Source organism: Tricharina praecox, assembly GCF_024521635.1.
Source record: "Tricharina praecox strain CBS 144465 chromosome Unknown BZA05scaffold_13, whole genome shotgun sequence".
Lineage (NCBI taxonomy): Eukaryota > Fungi > Ascomycota > Pezizomycetes > Pezizales > Pyronemataceae > Tricharina > Tricharina praecox.
Window position 1 is genome coordinate 750343 of NW_026250415.1, and position 23226 is coordinate 773568.

The window sequence follows — 23226 nt, forward strand, 5'->3', positions numbered from 1 at the left end:
TTTGTTCCGGAGGTACATACCCTACAGCCATCAGCACCCGAACAACGGCGTCAAGCACCCGTAGGACTGACCGGAAGCTCGCATTATCCGCGCACCGAGACTACAGCTATCAATCAGATCGACGTCAGACAGTTGGGGCCATACAAACCCACCGGAAGACAAAGGGACACCGAAACCGAAGTGACAGCTCAGACAACTAGCCTAGCCGCCTTGTTGCGCCTGCCGTCCGATTTATTCCTGTCTCTGTCGTGTATCGTTATCGAGCATTGCTATTGCTGTTGCTATTGCTATTGCTGTTGCTATTGCTGTTGCTGTTGTTTCTTCTGCTGCTGCTGCTGCTTCTACTGTTGTTGTTGGTATTGTTGTTGTTGCGTGTTACCGTCAAAACTCCATCAAATTGCCTCACGACGGCCCCGGTCCGATTCCCATTCAAGGGTCCTCGACACTGCATTGCATTATATTGCGCTGTGCACTCCGTCACTCGTTTGGAGCCACAAACGAACCAACGACATCGTCTCTACATCATTTACATACCACCCTCGTTCCGTTTCCCTCTACCTCCACTACTACTACATACAACGGTCCTCTGCTAGACTGTCGGTCCGCTACCACTCTCAGAGGAACCCAATTAATCGTTATTTCACTCTTTCTCCCCACCCTTCGCCGACAACGCACAACTGGGCTTCCTGCATCGCAATAACCAAAACCAACATAATACTTACGTCCGCTTGTCCTTGACCCTGTATTCTACTTGCAGATTGTCTTCCGGTATGTGCTACCCCCACAGTCTTACGGAGCGAGCGAGCGGACGAGGATCATTATCGACAGCTTGACTCTTCTTTGTGCACCGATGGCATGCTGCAGAGGCAGAGTCCATCTATGCTTCGATCTAATTCTAGATCTTCCGGATGTGCGGATGGCTGACGATCCTTTTACGGCGTTGTAGGCTTGCACCGCGGTGTTGTTCGGTTTTGGTCGATAAGCCTCCAACCGGCTCCTGCTCCTTCAATATCGATCGCTACCTCCGCCCTCCGCAGCCCCGACCTTAAAATTACATAGCTAGACGACTCTCCTGTTCCTGGAAATCACAAAGATTTCCTTCCACTCGTTTTGCGTTCGGTATTCCAAGGCTCGAATAATATCTCGGCAAGGTGCCAGCTTGTCGACCACCTAATACACTACAGACACCCAAGTCTCTCCGCAAGCACAACCGACAGTTGATGGTGCCGTCTTCGTAAGACTTTTAGATCCATTCGTCTTTCGCAGTTCATCCAAGGCTTTGATTGCTAGGACCGATCTTCAACTTAGTTCGCTTCCTGGTAGACACCAAACGACGTCAAGATGGCCAACGGTATTCCTTCACTGACTGACAAATGGGAGATCTCCGAGGTACCGAAAAATGAACAGCCGATACTTAAAGACATCTAGATTTTGCTGACTAGGGGGGAAACAGATTGTTTACTGCTCGATCATGGGAGTGGTGATGCTTGCTGCCTTGCTCGAATGGTTTCTCTGGTTGGCAGCATTCCTGTACTGCCTGATTAAGGTCTTCCAGAAGGCCGAGAGATGGCACATCCGGGTTCTTGCAGTGATCATGATGGTGCTGTTCTCAGCGCTCCGGTAAGTGCTCAACCCTCACAGCTGGGTGAGAGAAAGCGGAACAGTAGACTGACTAGCCACATGCAGTTGCATTTTTGCGCCGATAATGGTGGTGACGCTGCCCCTTCCCTCCAGGATCACTCAACATTTCCCCAATGAAATGGTCGGCTTCCTTCAGTGGTTTGCATTCTGGTCGTTCGCGATCCTACTCACGGTTCCCTGGCTGTTTTGTGTGTACCAACTCATCACCAATAATATCGGAAGAACGCGTCGCATCAAAACAGTACTGGACGAAGCCACGGCTCCTAAGGTTGTGGTCGTGATGCCTGTTTACAACGAACATCCGGACATTCTATTGACGGCGGTTGATTCGATTGTTGACGGAGAATACCCTCCTTCCTGCCTCCACATTTTCCTCTCTTTCGACGGAGCAGACGAGAATGAACTTTACTTGCGTACCATCGAGAGTCTAGGTCCGTTCCTTCGGATCTCCTTTTTGAGTGCATTACTGACAATAAGCCCTAGGCGTCCCACTGTCTTTGGAGAGCTACCCGTCGAGTCTGGATGTCACATACCGAGGGATGCGCATCACCGTATCGCGGTTCCAGCACGGTGGAAAGCGACACTGTCAGAAGAAGACTTTCAAGTTGATCGACAAGGTGTACACCGAGTACGTGAAGAGAAACGACAACCTTTTTATTCTGTTCATCGACTCGGATTGTATCCTCGACAAAGTGTGCATCCAGAACTTTGTCTACGAGATGGTATGTCGTCTATGTTTCCACTGCGCTTAGCGCTTCCGACGTGTGTTGCGGGAAACAAAAAAACAAAGTTGCGCTGCGGCTGACATGCGATGCTACCAATAGGAACTCAAGCCGGGCAGTAAGAAGAACATGCTTGCCATGACTGGAGTAATCACGTCTACTGCCAAGAAACAGACTTTGATTACTCTTCTTCAAGACATGGAATACATACACGGTCAACTTTTCGAGCGATCCGTAGAATCGGCTTGTGGCGCAGTTACTTGTCTTCCCGGTGCCCTTACGATTTTACGATTCTCGGCATTCCGGAAGATGGCCAAATACTATTTTGCAGACAAGGCCGAACAGTGTGACGATCTCTTCGACTACGGAAAGTGCCATCTCGGGGAGGATCGTTGGTTGACACATCTGTTCATGATCGGTGCAAGCGAGCGATATCAGATTCAGATGTGCACAGGAGCATTTTGCAAAACGGAGGCAGTGCTGAGCTTCAGGAGTTTGCTGAAGCAGCGACGCAGGTGGTTCCTGGGTTTCATCACTAACGAGGTGTGTATGTTAACGGACATCCGATTGTGGAGACGTTATCCCATCCTCTGTGTGGTGCGATTCATGCAGAACACCATCCGTACCACTGCGCTGCTGTTCTTCATCATGGTTCTGTCACTCATCACTACTACTCAACGAATCCAACAACTCCCCGTCGGCTTCATTGCGGTGTCACTCGGTCTCAACTGGGCTCTAATGTTTTACTTCGGCCTCCGACTGAAGCGCTTCAAGGCTTGGCTGTATCCGCTGATGTTCGTGGTAAACCCTTTCTTCAACTGGGTCTACATGGTCTACGGAATTTTCACCGCTGGTCAGCGAACGTGGGGTGGCCCACGCGCCGACGCCGGTACCGCGGACGCCGAAACCACTCCGCAAGAGGCAATCGAAAAGGCAGAGCAACAGGGCGATGATTTGCAGGTTGTGCCGGAAACCTTCAGGCCAGCAATCGAGGCGCAGAGAGAGGCGAATGGGGTGCTTCGGCATCGGTACCCCGATGGCAGAGTTGCCGAAGCGGAGAAGTTCCAGGGCACATATTACACTCATCCGAACGATTCTATGGGTACACTCCCAGATCAACTCGCCCGGAATCCCAATGCACCTCACATCCCGCTTCACCCCAGAGCATCCTTCGACTCCTTCGTGTCCGGTATCAGCACTTCGAACGGGGGGTCGGTTTACTTCCCACGCCGTGTGGAGAGTATCATGGGAGAAGAAGACCGTCGCAAGTACCACGTTGCTCAAGCGAATCAGAGAGAAGCCGGTGGCGCCTACATGGTTGAGCATCGATCCACGCCGAGTGACTCCTCCGATGACGAGATCTACGGTTACAAGGTGCAGGCAAACGCATCCACAACTTCGGTTGATAGCAACTATGGGTACATGGTTGCGGGCGCTAGTCCGTATACCAGCACCCAACCTAGCCGTTCCGGCTCACCCAACGGTCGAGTGTCGCCTCCAACTAGTACCTCACCCAGCGGGGGAAACACACACCTTGCACTGCCGGAGCCAGCGCACCGTTCGTCGCGACCGACTGTTCCCACACGCAGTCCACTGGCTAGGCTGAGTCTCGTCAGGACGTCAGGAATGGAGGACGATGACGAGGAGTCCGAAGTCGCAACAGCTTCGGCGGAAGCCACGACGCCTCCTTCGCAGTCTCCTACCGGGGCCGATGCTGTGGGAGATACTGCGGGAGAATCCGATGAGAGGGAGGGTCGCCCGAAGACTAGGAAGAAGCTTCAAAAGAAATCGCGGTAGATGCGGTCCGTTCCGACACCCTCCATTAATGCAGAGCAGCACCTGGTTAGGGACTGGATCATTGGGCTTCCGCTATATGGGTGTTTTTTTATTTGAAAGTTTCTGTTAGAATCCGGCATACATGGCGCTTGGGTCATTCACGAAAATGGTGGTCTTTTGTTTTTTTGTGTGCGTTCGTTGCTTTCTCGTGTGCTGGATCTAGCGTCTCTCTCTCTCCCTTTCTCCTTCTCTCTGGTGGAAATATACTTTATGGGTATTCTTTCCTTCTTTCTTTCCTTTCTCCTTTCCTTTGTGTTGTTTGTCTTTTCTTTTCTTTTACATGGTGTGGCGTATGAATGTGGTTCTGTTTTCCTTTTCTTCTTTTCCAGCCATGTGATATATGGCTTTGGGGACGTCGTAATGGTGGTCTGCAGTGTTGGAGGATTAGGAGGATCAGGAAGGACGCGAAGGACGACATGTACTCCTGTGGATGGCGATAATCACCCCTTCTTCTTTTTGCCGAGGGATCAAAAGTACATAAGTAAAAATAATAGAGAGAATACACACGAGATCAAGTTGTATGATACATATCATAGCGATGTGTTCTCTGGAGAGTGAAAGGCAATGTCTATTCCATGGATGAGTGGCCGGGAGCCGCCGAGTGATCGATAGATGAAGATGACTTTTGCATTGGCCACGAGTTATCACTCGACGGCGCTCTGCAGCCGTCCAAGTTGCAAGTCCTTCGGCTGCAGGTTGCTCTAGCCAGGCCGTGTGCGACAACGATTTGATGTTTTCTCTGTCTCTCTCTTCGCCTGCAGGTATGCATCCGTCGGATGATTGGGTGTGCCATGTTCGCCCATCCGAGGACTATCAGTAACTCGGACACCAATAGAGTCGGTTCTCCAAGCCCTTTTTTTCTTCTTACGGGGTGGCCAAAGAAGCACGTGCCAGTCGATTGACGTAAGATGAGCGAAAGAACAGGGCTAAAAGTTCGAATCAGAACACTGTGTCTCGCTGTTCTCGAGTTTTCTACTCTAGCAGTTGCCAGGGCGGGTTGGGGCGGGCTGGGCGGGCTGAGTGGATGGCGATGGATCGCCATAGAGTCGGATGGAAGGCGCTCGAAGGTTCGGTCGCTTTCTTTCTGCGAGGGCGGGGGCGGCTGCTAACAGGAAGGAGAAAGAAATGCGGCTCTCCTTCGTGCTAGCAAGGCCCCCCCCCCCACCCAAATAAAAAAAAACAACACAGCGCATGCTCACAACGCAGCGCAACGCAACGGCTTGACTCCCCTTCCCCGCCCTAACATAGGAACGCACTTTTTCTGTCCCACCCCACCTTAACCTACTTCTACCACCACCAACCTCCAACAACCATCACCTTTCATCACCACCACTAATTCATCAAATCTAATCCTCCCGCAAGCTCGCCATTCTTTCCGAGGAAAACCGCGATACGCTTTTACGACCCACGGATTCTTTTGAGACAAGTCAGTGCTACCTACCCCTCCATATCTCGAAGGAACCCCTCCATCCTTCCCGATTCTCGATCCCAGCGCCAAAACCAACAACTACATCGAAGCTGACCCTCTTCTTTCTCTTCTTTCTTTGCGATATAGATCTAGGACACTCTACACAGTCGAATAGCCATGTCCGTAGTCGGTGTTGATTTCGGTACTCTTGCGACCACTATCGCAGTGGCCAGGAATCGTGGTGTCGATGTTGTATGTTGTCACCCCCTTTCGACATCCATCTATCTCCTAGGAGCTAGCTGTGAAAGAAAGATACACAGGAAGAACGAAAGAGCGCTGACCATATGTGCTTCATGTAGATCACCAACGAAGTCTCTAACCGTTCGACTCCGTAAGCACTCCCGCCTTCCTTCAGTGACTCCATCATCATTGCTGCGACAAAGGATCCGTATTGACTGATGGTGTTAATAGTTCTATTGTCGGTTTCGGACCCAAGAGCCGATACGTCGGAGAGCCCGCGAAGACCCAGGAGATCTCCAACCTCAAGAACACCGTTTCCAACCTGAAGCGTCTTGCTGGACGGAAATTCAACGACCCCGAGATTGAGATCGAGAAGGAGTTCATCGCGGCCACCCTCGTTGATACCGCGAACGGCGATGTCGGTGTGAAGGTTAAGTATCTTGGCCAGGATGAGGTCTTCTCGGCGACACAACTCATTGCCATGTACCTCACCAAGATCAAGTTGACCGCTTCGCAAGAGTTGAAGCTTCCCGTGTCCGACATCGTGCTCAGTGTTCCCCCATGGTTCACAGACCCACAGCGTCGCGCCATAATGGACGCTGCCGACATTGCCGGTCTGAAGCTCTTGCGATTGATGAACGACACTACCGCGGCTGCGCTCGGATGGGGTATCACCAAACTCGACCTCCCTACCGCCGAGGAGAAGCCCAGGCGGGTATGCTTCATCGACATTGGCCACAGCAACTACACCGTGTCCATTGTGCAGTTCCGGAAGGGTGAATTGACGGTTCTGGCTACCGCCTTCGACCGTCACTTCGGTGGACGAAACATCGACAAGGCGCTCATCGACCATTTCGCTGGCGTCTTCAAGGAGAAGTACAAGATCGACATCTACACTAATGCGAAGGCCTACTTCCGTGTTGCCGTTGCCGTCGAGAAGCTGAAGAAGGTCCTTTCCGCCAACGCCCAGGCGCCCCTCAACGTCGAGTCCGTGATGAATGATGTCGATGCTTCGGGCATGCTCAAGCGTGAGGAGCTCGAGGAGCTGATCGCGCCCATGCTTGAACGTGTCACCGCTCCCCTCGAGGAGGCTCTCGCTGAGGCTGGTTTGACCAAGGAGGACATCGATGCCATCGAGGTCGTCGGAGGTTCCACCCGTGTTCCTTCCCTCAAGGAGCGCATCTCCGAGTTCTTCGGAAAGCCCCTGTCGTTCACCCTCAACCAGGACGAGGCCATCGCTCGTGGTTGTGCTTTTGCTTGCGCTATCCTCTCCCCCGTCTTCCGTGTCAGGGACTTCTCCGTCCACGACATCCTCAGCTACCCCATCGAGTTCACATGGGAGCAGTCGGCCGACATTCCCGACGAGGACACTAGCCTCACCGTTTTTAACAAGAACAACACCGTCCCGTCGACCAAAATTCTCACTTTCTACCGCAAGGAGCCTTTTGATCTCGAGGCCAAGTATACCGAGCCTGAGAAGCTCCCCGGCAAGATGTCGCCTTGGATCGGTCGCTTCTCCGTTAAGGGTGTCAAGCCTGACGCCAAGGATGACTTCATGATCTGCAAGCTGAAGGCCCGCGTCAACCTGCACGGTGTGTTGAACATCGAGGGAGGATACTACGTCGAGGAGATCGAGGTCGACGAGGAAGTCAAGGAGGAGGGTGACGTAAGTTCAACTACTCCTCTCACACATCATCCCAGATCACTCGGTGAACCTAAGGGTGCTCCATTTCAGAGCGAGCATGATCCGCCTTCCCCTTCATCTGCTCCTCCCCATCCTAAACGGCACAAAAGCTCATCAGTGCTGACCGATGGTGTTAATCAGGCCATGGACACTGATACCGCCAACGGCGAAGAGAAACCCAAGAAGATGCGCAAGGTTAAGAAGCAGGTCAAGAAGGGCGAGCTCCCCGTCGTATGTGGAACCGCGTCCATCGACGAAGGCGTCAAGACCATCTGGACCGAGCGTGAGAACCAGATGTTCATGGAGGACAAGTTGGTCGCCGACACCGAGGACCGCAAGAACGCTCTCGAGGAGTACATCTACGAGGGCCGTGCTAAGATTGACGATATCTACGCACCATTCGCCAGCGACGAGGAGAAGTCGAAGGTCAAGAAGGCCTTGGACGACGCTGAGGTACGTTTTGTAACAGTAGCCCATACACTTGATCGGTAGTGCTGACATGACATTGCAGGACTGGCTGTACAACGACGGCGAGGACACCACCAAGGCTGTCTACATTGCCCGTATGGAAGAGCTCCGATCGGCCATTGCACCCATCGCCCAACGCTACTTTGACAAGGAGGAGGAGAAGCGACAAAGCTACCAAGCCTCCAAGAACGAAGCCGAGACGATGAGGAGGGCCCAGGCCGACCTGCAAAAGAAGCAGGCCGGGCAGCCCAACAAGAACGAGACCGAGAAGAAGCAGCAGCCACCCAGCGTTCCTCAGGACATGGATATGGATTAGATCCAAAAAAATTACCGGTTTCCGTCATTTTTTTTCTTCTTTCTCTTGGGCTGTGCTTTTGATTTTGATGTTTAGTGTCTGTTCTCTTCTGTCTTCTTGTCTTCTTTTCTTTTTTCTTCCTTCTGTTGCTTTTCCGTGGGGGATGGGGGCTGGGTTGGCTGGCGTAGATGGCAGGAAAAACACTTGTAGTGAGGGAGTTTTATAAAGGGCTGCTCTTAACTGTAACTCTTCGTTCTTTATAACTTTTTGCAAGGCGAGGGGGCGGGATCGGGGGTGATGGAATATTCTTTGTTTCAGATCTGTTGTGTGACGTCAATGTTCGACTGTGATGTCGACTGTGTGATGTCCATGCCGGGTTGCATGTCGGTAAAGAAGAGGTCTGGGATTCTCTATGAGTTTGGTATTCCAGCTACCACCATCAGTACCGTACTTAAGTATCATAATGTTGCTTCCAATTACATACGAGTACATCTTCTCGGTATGTAACCATGCCAGTCATCGTCGAAAACGGACTCCGGCTCTGGCGGGGAGGGGGGTTACGCACTGGGCACTGGGCAGGATGCTGTCGATGTCACTCATCCAGGTCACTCATCCAGACACTCATCCAGGCCAAATACTTGCGACCTGAGGTCCGGAGTGTATAGGAGTATCATCGGATGACAAATACGAATACGAATACACACATAGAGAGGTGGCATGCCTGTGGAATTTGCCTGCCTGTCGAACCCGCTCAGACTTTGGGAGAGAAGTTTATGGATGATTGGTTAGCGTCTGAGCGGGTTCGACAGGTAGGCCAATATCACAGGTATGCCACCTCTCTACCGTTTCCTACCCCAGCCGTGCTGCAGAGACCGAGCCCGCATAGCGTACCGGCTGGGGCGTCGTCGTCGTAACTTCCCGCACCCGACGTCGCGGTCTCGGACTCTCGGACTTTCGGACTCTTAAACTTCCAGAAAAACACTGTAGGATACACGACACGATTACACAGCACAACTACATGGCTACATGACCGCGTGGTAGCAGCCCAAGTACCAGGTAGGTATTCCAGTTGTTCGCGTTGGCACCAAACCGACAGTCCCAATCACGAGCGATCACTCACTCTATCCCTCTCCGGCACCCGGCGATGAGAGAAACTTCCTTTTTAGGCTATTCCTAGTACCTACGAGTAGTAAGTTCACCGTTCATAGATCTCGTGCCTACCTCGTGGCTACCCCCTCTCAGTCTCAGGTACATATATCGTCCAATACCGGGAGCTCTAGTCCAGTCCCGCCAATCGTGCCGCCAATCGTGCCGCCACGTTCTTATAAGCAAGTAGGTATCTACTATTTACCAGGTAAGCACCGGTGGGTACCTAAGCACTCAAACATCTCGTCGGGCAAAGCATGTGTTTTACCCACGGCGCACCTCGCTACCGTTCGTTCTGGGATGGAATGTACCGTATAGGTATCGGAGAGGTGACCGAGAACATCTACGGAGTCACGGAGGAGGGACCATATCCGTTTCCCGTTTCCCGTTCCGATTTCGGACCGGTTGCGAGATGATTCAACGGGCTGTGTATGTACTGAAAGTTTCCAGCCGGGCTTCGGATCGTGTAGGTAGTGTACATAAGAGTGTCTGCTATTATTCTAGAATCCACAAGTCTAGCAGCTAGCTTCTACACGCACACACATGGTCTTTGGTCGTACCTGGTATCAGGGTCCGCACACAGCCGCCGTCTACCACCTACCCAGTAGGCTGAGTGACGTGAGTGACGTGAGTGACGTGAGCGCTGACCACCTGACCACCCGACGGCAGCGGCGCCAGGGCCCAGTTGACAGCGATTGGCACGGTCCTTATGATACAACCGCGTTAGGCGCGGACACCTACTAAGTAACATGTCTACCAGCTGACCGGTGCGGTGCGTTTGGCCGTGGTCCGTGTGTTGTTTTTCACCGAAAAGTCTTGTTCTTGCTAGTGGGTTTGGCTCGGATCGGTCAAACGACCAAACGGTCCACGGAGGCAGATGATGCTAGATGAGCCCGCCCTGGACTTGGAACTGGTGACGTACGCAAGGGATATTCTATACAAGTACATACTATGTACATACTATGTATCCAGTTGTCGACAGCCAGCTGGATGGCAGATAGGCAGGTACTCGGACAATTTCCTCCTGGCTATGTATAGGTAGTAGGTATCTATGTGAGACTTGAGTACTGCTTTCTGCCCCAGATCCAACTGCTCGGATCTGTAGTTTCCGACTGCTGGCGACAACGTTGGAGGTGACAATTGGTTTGGGCACGATTAATGATTGATCATCGAACCGAAGCCTTCCACTCAGGTGATCACGGGGATGGGATGGTATGTAGGGCTCGGTTGGAATCGTGGTTCAGCTGGGGCTGTAGATATTATACATTAGGTACCTACCTGGTAGTTACTATAGAATTGCGATGTTTGGTGAAATCATCGGACGACGATTGAATGGTCTGGCGTTAGTTAGGCTCTCGGCTTGCCGCTCTGTCATGGATGGATGGATGGCCCATGGGATGCCGAAAGCCGAGAGGACGAACCAGTAGAGTGACCCGTGACCACACTATTCACCGGAACGAACCAATCCCCCTTTTCTTTCCTTTTTTTCTCCTGCTTTTCTTTCGTTCCCCCTTCAACATCGCGTTGACCGTAAGTCCGGTCTCCTTCCGGTGGAACTACCTAGAGGACCGGACTGTCTGCAGGTACATAGGTATCATCTTTGATACCTAGATACTCTCTGCTGACTTTTCCGGATCCATGGGGGGAAGGGGGCCATGGTCGCGTCGCCGGGTCGGACTTCGGTGTGTCTTCACAACCACCGGGGTAACTAACGAGGAAGGGAAAGCTTGATACATAGAGTAGAGTACTGTGGGCGCGCTCGAGGGGAGAAGGACGGGGAATCATATTCAGGGTCTGCGTGTGTATGTAGAGTACTCATGTGGGCGTCAACGCTAGGTCTGCCGAGTTGCTTGGTAACTAAAGCCTACATAACATCGGGGTGGCGCGTTTTGGTTGGTGGTAAGAGGAACATCATCCAACTTTCGTTTCGGCAGTGATCCCTCCCTTATCTAGCGGCATTTCTTGGCCGTGTCTGCGGGTGGCTGCAATTGCTTGATGATTTCCCAGGGTCCTTTCTTCTTCTGCTGCCTGGTTCTTCTTCTTCTTCTGTGGAGGGAGGGAGGATACTTTACCATGCAGCTAGATGCTCTAGACAACGGTAAGAGGGGTGGATATCTCCACAGAATGAAAAAAGGTACGGGCAGTCTGTCTTCCGTGGAGGGTGCTCTACGTTCATAGTGGGTACCAGTATGGAGGTATCTGGAGCGCCCGCCTAATGGAAATCCTCATGGAGGAACCTTTTTCCTTCGACGCACGCCCGCTCGCTCGCCTCAATTGCTGTGATCCGCTCCCGCGTGGCTTGCACCTCCTCCTCCTCAGCGTCATCGCCAATCATCCCATCCTCCTTCGCCTGCGCTCGCCTGACTATCGCCAACCCCTACATCTCCGCTTCGGCTTTGGTCGTGCCGTGACCACTGCTTCGCATGAGTGTTCGGTTGCTGCTCTCTTTTTTTTCCCTCCTTCCCACTGTGGATGGAATTGACACCATACAGCATCACACATCCATAAGATTGGAGAAATACCAACTGCCCACCCAGGTCCACCCCCTCCCTCTCTCCCTCCCTCTCTCCTCGCTCCCGACCCAGCCGACCCCCGGTGTTGTTTTCCTTCCACCACCACCACCACCACCACCACCACCACCACCACCACCACCACCACCAAGACCACCCCCCTTCCCCCGTCGCGCCGATAGTACAAAACCAACCACCTACCCACCCACCCAACCACCCCTGACCAGGAACAGCTTTTCTTAACCTCACCTCCCACCTCTCTCCCTCCCTCCCTCTCTCCCGACCGTTCTCTCTTCCCCGTCACGTCTCAGGGAAACCCGGCAACATCGATTTTCGCACATTTTGGCCCCGCCGATAAAAAAACCAGTCAGCAGACAGAGTACAACAAACACGACGAAGACTGAGCTATGGAGTCGCAATACAACCCGCCATCGGCGGTCAGCAGCGCCGAGGAACCGCTGCAGACTCTCATGAACGGCGTCGGCGCTGTCGGCAAGAGCCTGGAGGGCGTCAGCGTGTGGCAGCTGCTGCTCACGTTACTGGTGCTGTCGATAACTTACGATCAAGGTACGGGGAACCAAAAACGCAATCAGAGTCCAAGTGTTTCGGGTGGTGATGATGATGCGGAGAAACACCCCCCCCCCCCCAAACCCGGTTCTCGCGATTTCGATGGATTGGCTGGCTGACGCGTGCCCGCGATTTTCTTTCTTTTCTGCAGTCAAGTACATTTGGAACAAGGGTAGCATTGTGGGTCCGACTTTCAAGATTCCCTTCATGGGCCCGTTCATGGAGTCCATGAACCCAAAGTTTGAGGAGTACCTGGCGAAATGGAATAGCGGCCCTCTGAGCTGTGTTTCGGTCTTTCACAAGTATGCTCTTCCCCCACCCTCTCAATTGATAGGGGCCGGTCGTCGGTGGTGCCGGTGGTGGTGGTGGACGTGTATGTGGACGCGAGGGCTAACAATTTTGGCTTTTCCACCTCTTAGGTTCGTTGTTATCGCTTCCACCAGAGATCTGGCGCGCAAGGTCTTCAACTCGCCCATGTATGTCAACCCGTGTGTCGTGGACGTGGCCAAGAAAATCCTCCGCCCTCAGAACTGGGTATTCCTCGACGGAAAGCAGCACGTCGACTACCGCAAGGGTCTCAACGGGCTTTTCAACCGCAAATCTTTGGCCCAGTATCTTCCCCAGCAGGAGGCGATTTACGATCAGTACTTCCAGCGGTGGCTCAAACTGTCCGCGGATGGACAGCCGAAGCAGTACATGGGAGAATTCCGCGATATCAACTGCGCCGTGTCGTTGAGAACTTTCTGTGGAACCTACATCCGTGACGAGGCCGTCGCCGAGATCTCGGAGAACTACTACCAGATTACCGCTGCGCTCGAACTCGTCAATTTCCCCATCATCATCCCCTTCACCAAGACCTGGTACGGAAAGAAGTGCGCCGACTATGTCATTGATGAGTTTGCCCGCTGCGCGGCGCTGTCGAAGGTGGCCATGGAGGCCGGCAATGAGCCCACTTGCACCATGGATTTCTGGATCAAGTCGATGATCGAGTCCCGCGAGTACGACAAGAAGACCCAGGAAATGAAGGAAGAGGCCAAGGCGAAGCCGATGGTTATCCGCATGTTCTCCGACGTCGAAATCGCCATGACCATCTTCACGTTCCTCTTTGCATCCCAGGACGCTTCCTCCAGCGCAAGCACGTGGCAGTTTCAGATCCTTGCCGATCGCCCCGACATTCTGGCTAAAGTCCGCGAGGAGCAACTGCGAGTCAGGGACGGTGATCCTTACAAGCGTGTCGATATCGATATGGTCGACAAGATGGTCTACACCCGCGCCGTCGTCAAGGAGCAGCTTCGTTACCGCCCTCCCGTCCTGATGGTTCCCTACGAGGTCAAGAAGAGCTTCAACGTTACCCCCGACTACCGTGTTCCCAAGGGAGCAATGATCATCCCGACCACATACCCTGCCCTCCACGATCCCGAAGTCTACGTTGATCCCGAGACCTTCAACCCTGACCGCTGGTTGGAGGGAGGTGAGGCCGAGGCTGCCACCAAGAACTGGCTCGTCTTCGGAACTGGACCCCACGTTTGTCTAGGACAGGTGGTGAGTTTTTTCTCATTTCTTTTTCACTTTATCCGAAAAACTGGTAGATGTGGTTGCTGATGTTATAATTCAAGTACGCCATTATGAACTTCATGTCCATGATTGGAAAGGCTTCGCTTTTCCTGGACTGGGAGCACACTCCTACGCCTTTGTCTGAGGAGATTAAGGTGTTTGCGACGATTTTCCCCCAGGTAAGTCGATCTCACCATTCAAAATTGGTGTTGATGATTGAATGAATGGTTTGCTAACCTCTTGACAGGACGATTGTTACCTGACATTCAAGGAGCGCCTACCCCTCGAGAAGGCCTCGTCATGACAACCCCCTTCATGAGTAATGTAAAGGAAAGAAACAGCACGTTGCAAAACTACTATCTCAATGTAATATTAGTCTGTCCTTACACGTTTAGTTCGATCTGTTAGGGTATGGGTTTGCGTTTTTGCTTTTTTGGAAAAGGATGGGATTGTCGATATGTAGAGATATTTTACGATGCGAGGATGTGTATGTTCACAGGTGCCGTGAGGCTGGGGACAGCGACGCGGGGAGTAAGGGAAGTGAGTGGAGTTGTCTGATGTTGTACACCACCGTCACTACGGCCGTAGTTGTCACGATCACCGGTGCCGCGGAAAGGGCGGCCATGCTCGGTGGCAGATCCCGTCATGTCAGTACGTTATATGGCCAAGTACATATGTAATAGTAATTTGAGCTGTCTTGTCTAAATTACTCCGAAGCATCTGCGCGCGAAATGAAGTGGTGATCGTATCATTCTCTCGATGATCTGTGCCGTTTGGGCCGACGAAGAGCCGCATCACATTACGTCGAGCTATGCCGCATTGACCAAAAGTTTCACATGCTACTAGTAGGCTAGTAGCAAGTGTGCCCTCTCCCTGCATTGATAATCGGAGCTTCCCACCCACACACACCTCAGGAAGGGGGAAATGGACAGCCAACGATAGATACCGATAACTCATGTCTTCGTCTTCTCCGTCGCCTTCGCCGCCGCCGCGGTCTCGGTCACGCCCCGCAAGGCAGCTGGCCGTCTTCTCTATTCACTCTACCATCTTCCTGTCGCTGATCTCCCTGCGCATCCTCAATGCCGTCACCGTCCGGACTTTCTTTCAGCCGGATGAGTACTTCCAGGCCATCGAGCCCGCGTGGAATCTCGCGTTCGGGAACGGCGGGTGGTTAACCTGGGTTTGTTTCCCTCCCTCCTTCCGCCCCAAATTCCTTCTCCGAGAGAGATAGAGAGATGTTGATGAGGTGTTCAGGAATGGCGGCATTCGCTCCGCTCAGCAGCCCACCCACTTCTCTTCGCCGGCCTCTACCGCGCCGTCTCCTTCACCTGCACGGTCCTGCACGTCTCCGAGGCGCAGCAAGCGGAAGCACTCGCGATCGCTCCGCGGGTGCTACAGGCGCTCTTCGCGGCGATGGGGGACTGGGCGACGGCGCGTCTGGCGGGCGTGCTGTGGGGCAGCGACGTCGGCTGGATCAGCCTGTGTCTGAGTCTCGGAAGTGCCTGGGGCTGGTTCTGCGGGACCCGTACGTTCGCGAATAGTCTGGAGACGGTCGTTACCGCATTGGCGCTCAGCGTGTGGCCCTGGAGGTGGGCCACCGCTGATAGGTCCCGCCCAAGACAGCAGCGGAGTGAGGTGCGCTTCGCGATGGGGCTGGCGGCCCTCGCGTGTGTCCTGAGACCGACGAATATCCTTGTGTGGTTGGCGCTCGGCGCGTTTGCGGTTTGGAATACGAACGGCAGGAGGAGGGTTATCTTGGTGGCTGAGGCTAGTTGGATTGGGTATGTTCCTGAGGAGTGGGAGTGAGAGGGGGGAGCTGTTTATTGACTTGGTAATAGTGCTGCCGTGTTCATGGCAAACGCCCTGATTGATAAGGCCTACTACGGCGAATGGACCTTCCCACCACTCACCTTCCTCAAGTTCAACGTCGTCCACTCGCTCTCGATTTTCTACGGCCGGAACGATTGGCACTACTATCTTTCGCAAGGGCTCCCCCTCCTACTCACCACCTTTCTCCCTCTCGCGCTGTACGCGCTCTACTGCAGTCTCGCCATCGGCCGCACATCTTCCCCGGCGTTCCAACTTGCCAGCACAATTGTCGGCGTGGTAGCCACATACTCCCTGATCGCGCACAAAGAAGTCCGATTCCTCTACCCTCTCCTCCCGCTCCTGCACGTCCTCTCGGCAAAGTCTTTCCAAGACCTGTCATGGAGCACCAAGACCAAGAACCGCGTTCTAGCCGGAATGATCCTCCTCAACCTGCCCGTGGCATACTACACGTCGATGGTGCACCAGCGTGGGGTGATCGACGTAATGCAGCACCTGGGCGCTACCAGCAGCGAGTGGAATTCCGCGGGCTTCTTGATGCCGTGCCATTCCACCCCGTGGAAGGGCGCACTCGGCGGTGCTCTGGATAAGAAGGATATGTGGGCGTTGACGTGCGAGCCGCCGATTGACATGGAGCCCGAAGTGAGGGCCGCGTACGTGGACGAGGCGGACCAGTTCTACGCTGACCCGAAGGCGTTCGTGCAGAAATTTGTCGGCGATGGGAAAAGGTATAAGTGGCCCGAGAGGTTGGCTGTGTTTGAAGCATTGGTCAAGGAGGATGCTGGCAAGAGCTTGTGGGGCGGACTTTATGAAGAGTGCTGGAGAGGGTTCAATACCCATTGGCATGATGACGATCGGAGGAGAGGGGATGTGGTCGTGTTTTGTCTAAGAGATGAGATGGACGGGAAAGAGCCGGTGGAGATGGTCGTTAGTGAGATGTTTTAGTTGTTTTGTTATTTTGTTGTTACTGGTGCGGGGACCTCAATGTTGATGTGCAGTGGTCATTCTACGGATATGGTACGGGTTGAGCAATGATTTGAGGCCAATCGATTGAGATGCGGATCGTCGGAACCTGCCTGGATGTTTGACCGTGGACCCTGATCCAGTGTGTGCGCAACCATGACGACATCGGAATCAGCGCCTACAGTAAAGCTCGAGCTGAGCTCCATCCCACCTCGAACAAACCACCAAACGAACACCACCGTCCCAACCTCACCGTACAATCAACACAACCACCATGGCCACGCCGTCAACCCCCCACCTAATCCCCCTCGCCTATGCCACCCCCTCGCTGGGAATGCACCCCTCGCACACGCTCCCACAGAAACTCTCCGCGATCGCCTCAGCGGGGTACACCGGCTTCGAGCTGGGCATCGACGACCTAGTCTCATTCGCGCGCAGCTACCTACACAACCCGGAGCTGACCTCCACATCGTGGCCATCGCTCCTCCTCGCGGCCAAAAAAGTCCGCCTGCTGTGCGCGCCGCACTCCCTCAACCTTACGATCCTGATGCTGCAGCCGTTCTCGCAGTTCGAGGGCTACCACGGCACACGGCGCGCCGAGGTCTTTGAGAAAGCCCGCCACTGGACACAGCTCATGGACGCGCTCGGCTGCGCCATGCTTCAGGTCGGCTCAAACGACGATCCCGCCGCCTCCGGCGACACCGGAGATATCGTGTGCGACCTGCGGGAACTTGCGGATCTCGTCGCACCACGCAAGGTCGCGTATGAGAATTGGTGCTGGGGACGGCACGTTAACACGTGGAAGCAGGCGTGGGACGTCGTGCGCGAAACCGGCAGGGAGAATATCGGCCTGTGTCTGGATACATTCCAGACGTGTGGCGGGGAGTGGGCGGACCCCGGGACGGAAGATGGACTGCGAGAATTGGAGGAGGGCGAGAGATTGCAACGCTGGAATCAGAGTATGCGGCAGCTCGAGATGCTGCCGAAAGAGAAGATTTTTCTGCTGCAGATCAGTGATGCTTTCAGACCCCCGAAACCGATTGAGAGGGAACAATGGAGTCATAGTCTCAGACCGCCGCCGGGGATGGGAGGGTATCTGCCCGTGAAGGATATGGTCAACGCGGTGCTCAAGACGGGGTATAGAGGGTGGTTCTCCGTTGAGGTTTTTCTCGAGGAGGAGCATGGGAAGGAGTGGGCTGAGGGGCTGGAGGAGAAGTGGGCGGAGGACGGAATGAGGGGGGTTAGGGGCGTGTTGGAGGAGTGTGGTATTCAGGGAGGGGAGGTGGTTGAGTAGATTAAGTATGAGATGTCACTCGAACTGGTGATGGATTGTGGAGGTAATAAAAGTGGGCACATGATGCTAGTATATAAGTTTTTAATAAAAAAAACAATCTACATACGTTTAAAAGGGTTGGAGAAATGAAGAGGTTCAGTATTGGATAAATGAAGCATATCATCTCACGCTGAATAGCACAGGCAGAGCCGGCAAACTTCACATATGAGTGTGCAAGCAGTCGTTAGTTATAGTCTAGCAAGGCGGTAAGCGTCAATAAATCGATGTTCTCTCTCCTGAGTCCTGAGTATACAAGTAGGTATTCCAAGCTACCAGCAGACGAATCCACAACTTGCACTCGCTCATGAATCATGAATGATCCTCGCTATGTACATCTCTACTGCCTAGTACATAAGATATCACCCAGCACTGCATGAATGAATGGGCGCTGCGGAACTCGAGATCGGAGAACTTATTCAACCCGGTCTGAGTCATGAATTCGCACGCAACCATCGTCCCGGTGGCAGCTGCGAACCCTTCTGAACATCAATCGTCACTGGGTATCCCCCAGTCCACCGCTTTTTCTTGATCCCTCCGATCCTCGATCCTCGTCCAAACCCCCCCTCAATGCTCATTCCTCCACGGACGAGCACATTGTCGCAGTTTCAGGGCACATATGTTTCCTACTCCGGGACCAGGTCAAGATATCTACCGACATCCCTACCGGCCTCAACGCCACACGCCACACGCCACACGCCGCGGCCGCACGCCGCACGACACGCCACATGCCTGCAGACTTAGGTAGATGTTTCCTCGCGAACAACAACCAGGAGAATCAGCAAGATCATGAATGTTTCATGCAGACCGGAAGTCACCAGTACTTGAAATATCGCGCCGGTGAGGGCCGTAAGGGTTTTGTTGACGGGTTGATGGCCGGTGAGGACAGCAGCCAGGTCAATCCCCGCCGCGGACGGGCGGGCAGGACATCGTCCTATGCACTTATGTAGTTACCGATACCGGTGCCGGGGGTCTCTGTAGCTCTAAACAGAGCCAAGGGCCATGGGGGAGGTCCGCACAAGCACCGAGGCCGAGTGGGTACTGAGCTCCGAAGGAATTGCGGGAGTGCCCCCCCCCCCCCCCCAACGCCGAGTGACCGGCTGAACCCGGACCCGGCGCGGATGAAGGCCTCGCACCGCAGAATAAAGCGGAACTTGGACGGTACATATAACATTGTTAGACGACAAATAACGGATGGGACGGGGCGGGGTGGGGGGCGAAAGATTGTGGTAGGTAAGTAGTGCTGTGTAGGTAGCATTTACTGGACGGAATGGTTGTGATATACCTACTATTGTAGCAGCATCATACGACAGACCAACTACTTGCGCTCGACATCCTGAATCCTGAATCCTGGTGAAACTTACATACCAATATCAATCCAGTGGGAAACGATGCTTTTTACCCCCTATGAACTCGAACTCCACAGTAAGTTTGTGTTTTTGGCCTGGACGCATAAAAATATTAGAGGTGTTGGACAGTTGGAGCTGGCGGAAGTTCATTCATTCATTCAATGCTCGGCATAAAATCAAGTACGGGGAGAGTGTTCCCCTCTCTGAAGGTTCTGGCTGTCCGCATCATTCTGGTATGTACTACCTACTTGAATGCTGGAGTAGCTAGTACGTTCTCCGGACTCGCGAAGCCGCTGATAGGTAACCAAGTACTCGGTGGTGACAAGAATTGTAATTAAGACGGCCTAAAACTCCTGCAGAATGTTACTGTTTACCGGGTTATCAACATCTACTTGCAGTTTACTACTCCTACATATGATACAATTCCCTCCTCCCTCCAGCTCTCCTTCTCTTCCCCAGGAAACAGACGAGCAAAAGCTGAAACATATCAGGCCCCCATGTCCCATGTCCCGTGCATTGTCTCGACTCCCGCCGCTCACCACTACCCACCGCCCACCGCCCACCGCCCCCATTCACCATCCACCATCCACATTCCACACCCCCAAACCCGCCCCTCCCCACGATCTGTTCATGGGCATGGGCACTGCATGGGCGCTGGTAGGGCTGAGGGCTGAGGGCTGAGGAAAGGAGAAGGAGGAGGGAAGGGGCGACGTAATCGGTGGCGTTTGATCGCCCACATCTCATCCACATCTCATCCACATGTCGTCCATATCTCAGTGCGTGCGTGGCGGTGGGCTGGTCTATAAGTCTATAGGCACATACATACATAAATACATAGTATATAGTAGCCTGGCGCGCGTTCCATACCCCCCCCCCCCCCCCCCCCCCCCCCACCCCAACTCCTCTATGTACAGTACCTAGAGTATGTAGTGTACCAGGTATAGTTATCAATTCCGCAAACCCGTACTCTACATATATAGGCCGTGGGTTTAGCGATCCTCTTGTTCTTGTTTCGCCGAAGGCCGTAGCAGATCACCCCTGGAATTTCCGGGCTTCGTCATCTATGTACCTATCGCCCACAGAGGATCATCCATTGAAGGCAACGTACGACACCCCGAGGGCGCCAAAGTGTGGGATAGCTATCACATAAATACATATTTACCGCCGACGTGACGACGTCCGGAATCCGGATGCATGCCGGTGAGATCTGTCAGATCTGGCCTTGGAGTGGAGTGGAGTGGAGTGGAGTGGAGTGGGCCCGATGGCATGTCGGCATGGGCTTGTTATGTAGGTATGTAGGGCCGCGTGTACTGTATGCGAGTGACTATCAGATGCAGCGCTACTGGTACTTGCGGTGCTGTGTGTATGTAGATATGGAGGTGGAGGTGGAGGTGGAAACGGAAAAATGAAGTATCTAGAGTATGGACTCTGGAGTACGTTCTCCTGAACTACAAGATACCTACTCTAGGTAGGGGGGTCAACCGCCCAAAATCGCAGCCGCATCCGCCGCCACATCAGCCCTGAGCCGGGTGCCGGGCGGGTCGGGGTCTTTCGGATTATCTATGTAGCGAGTCCATACAGCACACTTTTCGAACGCCGCAGTCAAAAACACAGCCGTGGAATCTGTGGATGGCGTATGTAGAGTACCCACCGGAAACGTAATTGGTGGCGTACCCCTCTCCTCCCCTCTGACGATAGTTATCCCCCATCTGTTGTCGAGGCGTGAAGACAATGCTTCCCCGAGACATTCATAAACATCCATAAGCGTTGTGTTGAGAAAGGGGCAAAACATACAGTTCGTTATACCTACTTACACAACGTTGACGATGATGAAAGCATATGTACGTACTTTCTGCGAGGTTACAATAGGTAGCGACTTCATGTATTTATATCACCATTCTTACCACAACGCGCGTCCATGGTGTATCAAAAATGCTGTGTGTATGTCGGTGCAAGTTTGAGTTGGCCGATATATACTTGGGCGTGTAATGGTCCGGTTGTTGCAGATGCTAGATGGAACGTGATATCTGACATCTGGAAGCCCGGGGTCCCTGTTGGGTTTGTTGGCCTGCTGCTAGGAGAGAACAACTGTGCGGGTGGTTGTGATGACAGTGACGGTGATGGTGGTAATAGGCACAGTACGATAATTAGATAATTAGTTGCCGTTGTTGCCGTTTCCGAGTTGAGACCAATATATCTCACTCGGGCCGAACAGGAATGAACCACTGGGAGCATGAGCCCTTTTCGGAGAATCGAAGGGGCTAAGGGCAGGTAGAAACGACTTTCCAGGGCCGGAGAGGAAGAATAGATATGGATGGTGAACGTGCCGAGAGCGGGAAGATGAGGACTGCAGTCGGCGCTCATTGAGGTCTTGGGTCCTACGGGTCCGCACGATTGTATGTAGCACCGAAGCAACGCGAGGCGGCATTGATTGATGCATCAGGTCACCGAACACGGCCCACGACTTCCTACGCCGGATCATTGCATGCTCTCGAGCTTGTCGAAGACTCGAAGTTCTTGACTGCTAACCACGCTATTAACAACTGTTGTCCGGGAACCGTGGTGAGCATGCCGGGTTTGAACTTTGGCGGGCATCTTGAGCGGCGTCTCATGAAACTGCCATTCAGCCTTAAAGAACTCGAAAGATGGCTTGCTCCAGGCGTGGTTCCGAGAGCTTGGCTTGTCCACGTTCGGCGGTTGGCTGAGAGCTTGATCGACGTAGGGCTGTTGGTGAGTTTTTTGGTAGGGATGACGCAACGAGGGCGGTAAAATGATGGACCGGTGCCCCCTCGAGCTCGAGCTATTCCAAGCGGTTACCGCGTTAGTCCGATATACGTAGAGCTTTCCTGTATATAGGAGGGCTTTAACTATGGCTCAACCGTGGTGGCTCTCCGCCGAACTCCTCAACTTCGGGAACAGCTATCTCGGTTCTCGAAACCACCGCTCATCGGGTTCTTGCACGTAGGCTGCTTCCCGTGGCCATCCGAGAGACTCCCAATGCCAGTACATTGGAATAATCGGTTATGGTTAAGTGGAGTAACCGCTGTTTGTCGAGCGCCTTGATGAGATGCTTCGTTCCACAGCAATGTTTAGCGTTGTGCCCGCTTTAAAAGGTTCCTGTTTTCGGTGTAAACCTTTTTTGGGTTTTTTTGGTTTAATCATTGATCGCAAGCGACCTAGCTAAAAAATGGCAATATATTCTAGTATAAACTTTTCGGCAGACAGAAATCGGCGGAGGAAGGAGGTAGCGAGTCATTTCCGGTGAGGCGTGAGCATGCATCGAATGCGGATGTTTAGGCCTACGGTCAATTGATCAACCTATATACCGTGGCCCCTAACTATGCAACGAATGCGGATGTTAAGGCCTACCGTCAATATCGATCGCTCAATCAACCTATATACCGTGGCCTTATGCAATTGCCATCGCCCCCCGAATCCAACGCCGACGGTTAACGACAGAACTCATCTGGACAGAACTCATCTGGACAGAACTCATCTGGACAGAACTCATCTGGACAGAACTCATCTGGACAGACTCATCTCGACACCGTTTAGTTACCTGCGACTATCCGGGGGGCGACAAAAGATAAGGAGCAGGGGATCTGCCAACCCCAACAGCCAAGGACTCCATTTCGTGGAGCCGAAGAAGAAGAGGAAGAAGAACAATAATAAGAAAAGCTTCTCTC

At 53.2% G+C, this 23226-nt stretch overlaps 6 protein-coding genes across 6 annotated transcripts; all 6 read left to right on the forward strand.

Moving 5' to 3' along the window:
* Positions 1-1447: 1447 nt before the first annotated feature.
* BZA05DRAFT_453616 (chitin synthase-domain-containing protein) lies at positions 1448-4285 on the forward strand. Its single transcript, XM_051487498.1, has 4 exons — positions 1448-1620; positions 1687-2066; positions 2119-2363; positions 2466-4285. The coding sequence occupies exons 1-4, from the start codon at positions 1472-1474 to the stop codon at positions 4158-4160; spliced, it is 2469 nt and encodes an 822-aa protein (XP_051339212.1). The 5' UTR covers positions 1448-1471; the 3' UTR covers positions 4161-4285.
* Positions 4286-5387: 1102 nt separating this feature from the next.
* BZA05DRAFT_399449 (heat shock protein 70 family) lies at positions 5388-8781 on the forward strand. Its single transcript, XM_051483804.1, has 6 exons — positions 5388-5625; positions 5755-5859; positions 5967-5998; positions 6079-7513; positions 7673-7984; positions 8043-8781. Exons 2-6 carry the CDS (start codon positions 5785-5787, stop codon positions 8313-8315), a joined length of 2127 nt encoding a protein of 708 aa, XP_051339213.1. The 5' UTR covers positions 5388-5625; positions 5755-5784; the 3' UTR covers positions 8316-8781.
* Positions 8782-11670: 2889 nt separating this feature from the next.
* On the forward strand, positions 11671-12275 carry BZA05DRAFT_56496 (uncharacterized protein). The gene has a single exon (XM_051488428.1). It carries the CDS (start codon positions 11864-11866, stop codon positions 12191-12193), a length of 330 nt encoding a protein of 109 aa, XP_051339214.1. The 5' UTR covers positions 11671-11863; the 3' UTR covers positions 12194-12275.
* Positions 12053-14788, forward strand: BZA05DRAFT_474310 (cytochrome P450). Its single transcript, XM_051488119.1, has 5 exons — positions 12053-12517; positions 12669-12819; positions 12937-14059; positions 14134-14250; positions 14319-14788. The coding sequence occupies exons 1-5, from the start codon at positions 12358-12360 to the stop codon at positions 14373-14375; spliced, it is 1608 nt and encodes a 535-aa protein (XP_051339215.1). The 5' UTR covers positions 12053-12357; the 3' UTR covers positions 14376-14788.
* A 169-nt stretch (positions 14789-14957) lies between these two features.
* Positions 14958-16995, forward strand: BZA05DRAFT_399458 (Alg9-like mannosyltransferase family-domain-containing protein). The gene is made up of 3 exons (XM_051483805.1): positions 14958-15251; positions 15326-15852; positions 15910-16995. The coding sequence occupies exons 1-3, from the start codon at positions 15027-15029 to the stop codon at positions 16841-16843; spliced, it is 1686 nt and encodes a 561-aa protein (XP_051339216.1). The 5' UTR covers positions 14958-15026; the 3' UTR covers positions 16844-16995.
* On the forward strand, positions 16996-18297 carry BZA05DRAFT_399459 (xylose isomerase-like protein). Its single transcript, XM_051483806.1, has one exon. It carries the CDS (start codon positions 17136-17138, stop codon positions 18153-18155), a length of 1020 nt encoding a protein of 339 aa, XP_051339217.1. The 5' UTR covers positions 16996-17135; the 3' UTR covers positions 18156-18297.
* The last annotated feature ends 4929 nt before the right edge of the window (positions 18298-23226 follow it).

Coding starts and splice junctions, on each gene's coding strand:
- BZA05DRAFT_453616 (XM_051487498.1), top strand. CDS start 1,472: ATGGGAGTGGTGATGCTTGCTGCCTTGCTCGAATGGTTTCTCTGGTTG. Junction 2,067..2,118: donor TTACTTGCGTACCATCGAGA/GTCTAGGTCCGT, acceptor ACTGACAATAAG/CCCTAGGCGTCCCACTGTCT. Junction 2,364..2,465: donor AGAACTTTGTCTACGAGATG/GTATGTCGTCTA, acceptor TGCTACCAATAG/GAACTCAAGCCGGGCAGTAA.
- BZA05DRAFT_56496 (XM_051488428.1), top strand. CDS start 11,864: ATGAGTGTTCGGTTGCTGCTCTCTTTTTTTTCCCTCCTTCCCACTGTG.
- BZA05DRAFT_399449 (XM_051483804.1), top strand. CDS start 5,785: ATGTCCGTAGTCGGTGTTGATTTCGGTACTCTTGCGACCACTATCGCA. Junction 5,999..6,078: donor GTCTCTAACCGTTCGACTCC/GTAAGCACTCCC, acceptor TGGTGTTAATAG/TTCTATTGTCGGTTTCGGAC. Junction 7,514..7,672: donor AAGTCAAGGAGGAGGGTGAC/GTAAGTTCAACT, acceptor GGTGTTAATCAG/GCCATGGACACTGATACCGC.
- BZA05DRAFT_474310 (XM_051488119.1), top strand. CDS start 12,358: ATGGAGTCGCAATACAACCCGCCATCGGCGGTCAGCAGCGCCGAGGAA. Junction 12,820..12,936: donor TGTGTTTCGGTCTTTCACAA/GTATGCTCTTCC, acceptor TCCACCTCTTAG/GTTCGTTGTTATCGCTTCCA. Junction 14,060..14,133: donor ACGTTTGTCTAGGACAGGTG/GTGAGTTTTTTC, acceptor TTATAATTCAAG/TACGCCATTATGAACTTCAT.
- BZA05DRAFT_399459 (XM_051483806.1), top strand. CDS start 17,136: ATGGCCACGCCGTCAACCCCCCACCTAATCCCCCTCGCCTATGCCACC.
- BZA05DRAFT_399458 (XM_051483805.1), top strand. CDS start 15,027: ATGTCTTCGTCTTCTCCGTCGCCTTCGCCGCCGCCGCGGTCTCGGTCA. Junction 15,252..15,325: donor ACGGCGGGTGGTTAACCTGG/GTTTGTTTCCCT, acceptor TGAGGTGTTCAG/GAATGGCGGCATTCGCTCCG. Junction 15,853..15,909: donor GCTGAGGCTAGTTGGATTGG/GTATGTTCCTGA, acceptor ACTTGGTAATAG/TGCTGCCGTGTTCATGGCAA.